An 8735-nucleotide genomic window follows, 5' to 3' on the forward strand; every position below is an offset into this window, starting at 1 on the left:
CAGAGCCGAGGAAGCTTCATGAACTGTTCACGCCGTTAAGCCTCTAGAGCAGGGGCTGGGGAAGCTTTCATTCTGCCAAGGGCCATTTCGATATTTACAACATCATTCGCGGGCCATACAAAATTATCAACTTAAAAATTAGCCCGTTATATTTTGTCAAACATTTAATTAACTCACCCCTAATTCGACGGCTGGAACTGCTTCTCTTTGGCGAGGCGTGTGATGATGTTAGCTGCTGGTGATGATGATGTTGCTACTCGCAACTGCTTTTCCAGGTTTGCTCCGAGATTTGTTGAATTTCGAGTTCCGCCTGCGGTGGCCCTGGCAGGGCCACGCCAAATGATTTCGCGGCCCTACACGGCCCGCGGGCCTATGCGGCCCCCACGCCTGCCCTATAGCAATAGGTCTATAAAGCTCCTCTATAACCGAGGCTCCTATAAATGCCTCATAAATGGCCTCGGCTCCTCGATAGAATGCGCCTATAAAGGCCAAGCTCCTCGATATCACAGGCTCCTATATAGGGCTCCTATATAGCCTAGGCTCCTATATAGGGCTCATATATAGCCTAGGCTCCTATATAGGGATCCTATATAGCCTAGGCTCCTATATAGGGCTCCTATATAGGGCTCCTATATATGTATATTTGGAGTTTGCGTGTCTCTCTCTCTCCGTAGGCGCCTGAATTTTTCTCCGGGTCCTCCGGGTTTCCCCCCACCCTCCACATTAGAGAATGAACATCACGTGCTCGGAGTATTTGGCTCCTGCTATAAATGTGGCTTCTGTAAATGTGCACGTGGTGATGATGAGCGCACCTCCGTTGAGCTTTTATTTGCGATGGGCGGCTCGCCTCTGCAAGAGAGAGAGCTACTACAGAGCAGTTCAGTGGAGCCTTACAGCTGCCACAATAAAAATAGTTTAGTTTAAGTGTGGCTTGGGATGGGCCTCTTGCATAAGAGTGCTCATAATCCCCGTCTCGTTCTGTGGGTTTATATTTAACTTCGCATGCCAGAGTCACCGCTGCACAACCAACACGCCCTGCCGCTCCACGTCAAGAAGTAACAATAACACCACGAGTATTTTTACACCTCCAATTAGCCACACCACGCAACTCCACACCGGTTTCGACATCCGGTGTCTCATTGGCAAAAGTCACGCGCACTTAAACCAGCGTTCTGATCACCTGTGTGACAGGTAGAAGTCTCACCGGAGTGGCAGGTAGAAAGATCACCTGTGTGACAGGTAGAGAGATCACCTGTGTGACAGGTAGAGGTCTCACCTGTGTGGCAGGTAGAGAGATCACCTGTGTGACAGGTAGAGAGATCACCTGTGTGACAGGTAGAGGTCTCACTTGTGTGGCAGGTAGAGAGATCACCTGAGTGACAGGTAGAGAGATCACCTGTGTGACAGGTAGAGAGATCACCTGTGTGGCAGGTAGAGAGATCACCTGAGTGACAGGTAGAGAAATCACCTGTGGAGTTGCATGTGTTCCATAGATGAGAATAATAACACGCGTGTTTATGCAGCGTAAAGATTCCGAATTACAGGGTGGTCCGGATGTCTTGAGACCCTCCCCCCTACCCAGACATAACGAATGTTTTTTTCACTTTGTATATTCCTTTCTTATTCTTGGTTCTTTCGGTAAAGTCATGGAGAAGGGAAATAATAAAAGAATAAAAATATTAAACAATAAAAATCTCACGACGTTTCGACTGCAACACAAGCAATCATCATCAGGTGTGAAATCCACAGCAAGAAAATTTGAATAAAGTGGCGGTTTTTTTTTGCAGTCGAAACGTCGTGAGAATTGTTATTGTTTTATATTTTTTATTATTTTATTATTTCCCTTCTACGTGACTTTACCGAAAGAACCACGAACATGAATCCCTGCAGTCACGAAAGCTTTAAATCAACATTTACATTCCCTTCTGTTTTAAATACAAATGTCTTACAATATATACATTTCGTTTTAGAGATTTAATTGTAAAGGGGGGGGGGGGTCACAAGACATCTGGAACCAGATGTCTTGTGCTCGAGGCGAGGGCTCAACGATTTGGGCGGGAATGTCTCATGGCGATGTTTCTGACAGATAATGCGATTTGCGATTAAACATTTTCAAGTTAAGCTTCAGTTCAATATTCCCTGTGGAATAGATTTCAAACATGTGGTGGAACATTACCACGTGATACCATGAAATATCAATTGCTCTAAAATATTCTAATGCAAGGATGAGCACTTAAAAAATATGAATTGCTTCCAACGTGTATTTATTAAAAATGTTTCATTGAAATAGAACAATCAAACATAGAACAATTGTTAAGTTAGATAAAGTTCAAATAATAATATTCCAATAAGAAAGTTTTAGGACTTTTCAAATTGCAAAAAATCGCAGCATTTGCGATTTGATAATCGCATTGTTTCAAATTGCGATTTCGAATTGAAATCGATTATTCATTCAGCCCTATCGAGACACAAATATTCCCTGGAGTGAGCATCACCGCCTCCTGGCTTTCACTCCTCCTCCTCCTCTTCCTCGCTTTGACATTCCAAGCTTCAACAACAACAACATCAACATCATCAACATCGTCAAACCAAACAATCAACTTGTTTTATTGTCCCAGGTGAGGCTCCACTGAGCCGTGTAGATGTTTTTTTCAGAAGCGACCTGCCCATCACAAATGGCAGCCTCAACGAAGTGGTGGATCATCATCATCATCACCACCATCACCACGTGGAGATTCATAGCAGCAGCCAACTACTCTTAGAGCGTGATGTTGATTCCAAATTTGAAGGGGGAAAACCACAGTACCCGGAGAAAAATCCACGCGAACACGGAGAGAAAGAGACACGCAAACTCCAAATATACAGCAGCAGCAGGCGTCAGGGTCGGGATCGAACCCACCGGCCTCCTGTAGGCCAGGCGAGGTAGTTAACATCTCCCTCACTGTCATTGTTGCTGTGTTATAATTGCAGTCGTAGCAGTAGTGTGACCATTGCTGTGTTTATTGTTAGTATTATAGTGGTAATATTCGTGTAACTATTGTGTATTATTATGATGATTGTAGTGGTAGTAGTGTAACCATGTATGTGGATTATTATAGTGGTAATATTAGTGTACCCATTGTGTATTATTAGGATTGTAGTGGTGGTAGTGTAACCATGTATGTGGATTATTATAGTGGTAATATTAGTGTACCCATTGCTGTGTTTATTATTATTAGGATTGTCATGGTAGTAGTGTAACCATGTATGTGTATTAGTAGTATTGTAGTGGTAATAGTAGTGTACCCATTGTGTATTATTAGGATTGTCGTGGTAGTAGTGTAACCATGTATGTGTATTAGTAGTATTGTAGTTGTAATATTAGTGTACCCATTGTGTATTATTAGGATTGTCGTGGTAGTAGTGTAACCGGGTATGTGTATTGGTAGTATTGTAGTTGTAATAGTAGTGTAACCATGTATGTGTATTAGTAGTATTGTAGTTGTAATATTAGTGTACCCATTGTGTATTATGATGATTGTCGTGGTAGTAGTGTAATCATGTATGTGTATTGGTAGTATTATAGTGGTAATAGTAGTGTACCCATTGCTGTGTTGATTACTACTATTATTACTATTTGTATCACTACGAGTACTCAGTAGGGTCCGTGGTGGTGCCGTAACCATCGCTGCGGTCGGATGATTTCTGCCCAGCTCCTCGCTGGACACGGCCTCGGTGACCCCTCGCTGCTACCGCTGCTGCTGCTGCTGTTGCCACTGCTGCTGCTACTGCCGCTACTGCTGCTACTGCTGCTACCACTGCTGCCGCTGCTGCTACTGCTGCTGCTACTACTACTGCTGCTACCGCTGCTGCTACCGCTGCTGCTACTACTGCTACTACTGCTGCTGCTACTGCTGCTGCTACTACTACTGCTGCTACCGCTGCTGCCGCTGCTGCTGCTGCTACCGTGCTGCTACTACTGCTACTGCTGCTACCGTGCTGCTACTGCCGCTACTGCTGCTACTGCTGCTACCGCTGCTGCCGCTGCTGCTACTGCTGCTGCTACTACTACTGCTGCTACTGCTGCTACCACTGCTGCCGCTGCTGCTACTGCTGCTGCTACTACTACTGCTGCTACTACTGCTACTGCTGCTGCTACTGCTGCTGCTACCGCTGCTGCTGCTGCCGGTATATCGCGCGCCTCTTTAGACGCCGATCAATTGATGCTTCGCTAATGGGACGCAAGAGAAGCCAGGAGATTTTAATGGAACGTGAGCCCCGCCACCACCACCAGCACCACCAGCGCGGCTTGAGGAGGAGGATAAGGAGGGGGTGGGTGGGGTGGAGATTCGCCGCTGAGTGCTTCACGATGGAAGCTCATCACGAATTAATGAGGCGGACACGACTCGGATGAAGCTGTGTGGTGGTGGTGGTGTGGGGTGGTGAGGGTGGGGGAGGCGGTGAGTCGGCGGTTCGGACGATTCGGGGTGGTCGGTGGCGATCGAGGAGAGAGGAGAGAGATCTGTGATTGCTCGTTACGCGGTCACATCCACGCGTGGTCGTGGTGGTGGTGGTCGTGGTGGTTGTTGGTGGTGGTGTTGGCGCTCGCGTTAGATATGGAACAGGTTCGACGTTTCGGTCACTGTGGCAGCAGCGCGCTTCCTGAAGAGAGCAGATGGGGTAGAGAATAAACCATCATCATCATCTCGAGAAAGAAAGAGAGAGAGAGGTGTAAGTGGCCGCAAATGTCCAGCGCCAGCGTCGCGGAGCTCGCCATGAGACGCGGCTGCGCATCGCCACAACCCGCCACGGAGAGCGGCAGCGGCAGCAGCTACACGCTCTTCACCACGCACGACCTGCCCAGCCATCACCACCACCACCAGTATCCCCAACAACAACAACATCAGCACCATCATCATCAGCAGCAGCAGGGCCAGGAGCTGCCCGTGGCGGCTTGGAGCGAGCGCGTGTCCATCAACGTGTCGGGGCTGAGGTTCGAGACGCGTCGCAGCACCTTGGAGCGCTTCCCCCGCACGCTCCTGGGCGACGCCTCTCGCCTCCTGCGATTCTTCGACCCGCTGCGCGACGAGTACTTCTTCGATCGCAACCGCGACAGCTTCGGCGCGATCCTCTTCTACTTCCAGTCGGGCGGCAGCCTCCACCGGCCCTCCGTGGTGCCCCACGGCCTCTTCGTGGAAGAGGTGCGCTTCTACGACCTGGGCGCCGAGGCGCGCGGCCGCCTCTGCGAGGAGGAGCGCTGTTCCCGGGAGGATCCAGACCGGCCGCCGCCGCTGCCGCGCAATCGCCTCCAGCGGCGCGCCTGGCTCCTCTTCGAGCACCCCGAGAGCTCCGTGTGGGCGCGCGGCGTCGCTCTCGTCTCGGTGCTCGCCACGCTCGCCTCCGTGGTGGTCTTCTGCCTCGAGACGGTGCCGCACGGCGAGCGGAAGAGCGGCGACGAGAAGGGGGCGAGGGGCGAGGAGGGGGGCACGGCAGGCGCGTTCGCCGTCGAGGTGGCGTGCATCGCCTGGTTCTGCCTCGAGCTGCTGGTGCGCTTCTGCGCGTGCCCCGTTAAGGCGGCCTTCTTCAAGAACTTCATGAACATCATCGACGTGCTCGCCATCGTACCCTTCCTCACCATGCTCTGCCTGCCCGACGCCGACATGCAGAGCGCGCAGCAGCAGGCGCTGTCCTTCGCCATCCTCCGAATCGTGCGCCTCGTGCGCGTCTTCAGGATCTTCAAGCTGTCGCGACACTCCAGGGGGCTGCGCATCCTCGGGCAGACCCTGAACGCGTCGATGCGCGAGCTCGGCCTGCTCGTCTTCTTCCTCTTCATCGGCGTCGTCCTCTTCTCGAGCGCCGTCTACTACGCAGAGGTGGACGAGCCGCTCACCAACTTCACGAGCATCCCCGTCGCCTTCTGGTGGTCCATCATCACCATGACCACGGTGGGCTACGGCGACATGTACCCCATCACGCTGGGCGGGAAGATCGTGGGCACGCTGTGCGCCATCGCCGGCGTGCTCACGATCGCGCTGCCCGTGCCCGTGATCGTCTCCAACTTCAACAACTTCTACCACCTCGAGATGGACGGCGGCGGCGACTCCACTCGCGCCTGCGCCGACGACTTCGAGCCAAGCGACGCCGACGACTCGGTCGCCACCGCAGGAGGCCCCGGGATCATCTCCTGCCCCACCTCCTCCTCCACCTCCTCCTCCTTCTGCTGCTGCTGCCGCCCGTCTCGCGGGGCGATCAGTACCGGCGACATGACGCCCGGCACCGACGCGCCCCAGACGCCCGAGTCGCCGAGGAAGGAGCCGAAGGAGCGGGAGACGGAGGATGAGAAGGGGTCGACGTTGAAACTCCGCGAGATGGGAGACGCGGCACTGGGCGACGAGGAGGAGGAGGTCGAGGATGAGGAGGAGGAGGAGAAGGAGGAGCGCGCGAGCGAGCGGTGCTTGCACTCTTCCCTGGAGTGGGAGGCGAAGGAGGAGGTCGTGGTGGAGACTGACGTGTGATGGACCTCACGTCTCCCTGCGTCTCCATCTCTCTGTCTCCCTCGCCTCCCTCTCGCTCTCGTGCCTCGCCTTATCTCTCCGTGTCTCTCTCTCCGTGTCTCTCCCTGCGTCTCCATCTCTCTCGCCTCTCTCTCGCCTCCCTCTCGCTCTCGTGCCTCGACTTATCTCTCCGTGTCTCTCTCTCCGTGTCTCTCCCTGCGTCTCCATCTCTCTCGCCTCTCTCTCGCCTCCCTCTCGCTCTCGTGCCTCGACTTATCTCTCCGTGTCTCTCTCTCCGTGTCTCTCTCCGTGTCTCTCTCTCGTGTCTCTCCGTGTCTCTCTCTCGTGTCTCTCTCTCGTGTCTCGCTCTCTGTCTCTCTGTGTGTCTCACTCTTTGTCTCTCTCCGTGTCTCTTCCTGCGTCTCGCTCTCTGTGTTTCTCTCTGTCTCTCTCCGTGTCTCTCTTCGTGTCTCTCTGCGTGTCTCTCACTGTGTCTCGCTCTCTGTCTCTCTCCGTGTCTCTCTCCGTGTCTCTCTCCGTGTCTTTCTCTCGTGTCTCTCTCCGTGTCTCTCTTCGTGTCTCTCTCCGTGTCTCTCACTGTGTCTCGCTCTCTGTCTCTCTCCGTGTATCTCTCCGTGTCTCTCTCTCGTGTCTCTCTCCGTGTCTCTCACTGTGTCTCGCTCTCTGTCTCTCTCCGTGTCTCTCTCCGTGTCTCTCTTCGTGTCTCTCTTCGTGTCTCTCACTGTGTCTCGCTCTCTGTCTCTCTCCGTGTCTCTCTCCGTGTCTCTCACTGTGTCTCGCTCTCTGTCTCTCTCCGTGTGTCTCTCTCCGTGTCTCTCTCCGTGTCTCTCTCCGTGTGTCTCTCTCCGTGTCTCTCTCCGTGTCTGTCTCCGTGTCTCTCTCCGTGTCTCTCTCTCGTGTCTCTCTCCGTGTCTTTCTTCGTGTCTCTCTCCGTGTCTCTCACTGTGTCTCGCTCTCTGTCTCTCTCCGTGTCTCTCTCCGTGTCTCTCTCTCTCGTGTCTCTCTCCGTGTCTCTCTCTCGTGTCTCTCTCTCGTGTCTCTCTCCGTGTCTCTCTCCGTGTCTCTCTCTCGTGTCTCTCTCCGTGTCTCTCTTCGTGTCTCTCTCCGTGTCTCTCACTGTGTCTCGCTCTCTGTCTCTCTCCGTGTCTCTCTCCGTGTCTCTCTCCGTGTCTCTCTCCATGTCTCTCTCATGTCTTTCTCCGTGTCTCTCTCCGTGTCTCTCTCTCGTGTCTCTCTCTATGTCTCTCCCTGTGTCTCATTCATCTTCTCTCTCCCTCTCTCTGGGTTCATGCCCGGCTAGTTGTTACCAATCGCCTGACGAAGCTGGTGGTGGTTATTGTTGTAATCAACCAGCGACACGTCACAGTACTGGAATTGTAAATGTTGTGTGGGTTTCACTCTCCAACACACAAGCGGTTAGTGCTGCGCTAGTAACTCGTCGGCACGTTCTGTTGACTTGCCAAACCCCTTACTAGTTGGCTGTGTCGGGTGGTGGCGAGTTTAACGACACATTTATATATTTACGCGATCTAAACCAACAAAAAACATGTTGATTGTGGATAATTTTGGTGGCGGAAAACCTCCTCCTCCTCCGACGAGGTGTTAAACGGTGCGATTTCTAGTGCACGTCTGTGCACAACATCGGATCCCTCCAGGATACATTCAGATTGTGACTGTGATTCTGTCATCGATTATCGCGTCAATCACTCGACAACGTCACATGTGTCTGTCTGCGTCGGGTGGCGGAGGGCCTTGACGACACGCGTTCGCTCAGACCATTGCGTCGCCTTCAAACCAAACAGCCCGTTATGAACCTAACAGGGTTGTTGTTGTTGTTTTGTTGGGGCTTCATCGTGTAAATAGAAATGTTGTGCCCTTAAACCCGTAACCGCCACCACCACCACCCGACACGGCCAATTAATAAGGAGGTTGTCTCGTAAGCACCAGGTGGGACAATGATTTACGAGTTCCGCACTAACCGCTTGTGTGTTTTGAGTGCAAACTATACATGTTGTGGTGGGTTTCTCTCTCCCAACACGCAACCGGTTAGTGCTGACCTAGTAACTAAACTGGCACTTTGTTTATGTACGTGATAAATCCTGACCAATTGGCTGGTGGGTTGTTATATTTATGCGATCTCACCCAAACGACAACAAAGCCAACTTTGATTGTGCACAACATTAGGTCGCGAAACCCTCCTGCTGCTACTGCTGCTGCTACGTGTTACACCCTACCTATGAT

The 8735-nt window shown here is 52.2% G+C and overlaps 1 protein-coding gene across 1 annotated transcript; it reads left to right on the plus strand.

The window, feature by feature from the left end:
• Window positions 1-4485: 4485 nt before the first annotated feature.
• LOC133360431 (potassium voltage-gated channel subfamily A member 7-like) lies at window positions 4486-8047 on the plus strand. Its single transcript, XM_061579154.1, has one exon. It carries the CDS (start codon window positions 4725-4727, stop codon window positions 6492-6494), a length of 1770 nt encoding a protein of 589 aa, XP_061435138.1. The 5' UTR covers window positions 4486-4724; the 3' UTR covers window positions 6495-8047.
• Window positions 8048-8735: the final 688 nt, after the last annotated feature.

This window comes from Lethenteron reissneri, chromosome 68 (assembly GCF_015708825.2).
Source record: "Lethenteron reissneri isolate LAM-NWPU_2019-01 chromosome 68, ASM1570882v1, whole genome shotgun sequence".
In the NCBI taxonomy this organism is placed as follows: Eukaryota; Metazoa; Chordata; class Hyperoartia; order Petromyzontiformes; family Petromyzontidae; genus Lethenteron; species Lethenteron reissneri.

Excerpts from the sequence above, each read along its gene's own strand:
- LOC133360431 (XM_061579154.1), top strand. The coding sequence starts at position 4,725 with ATGTCCAGCGCCAGCGTCGCGGAGCTCGCCATGAGACGCGGCTGCGCA.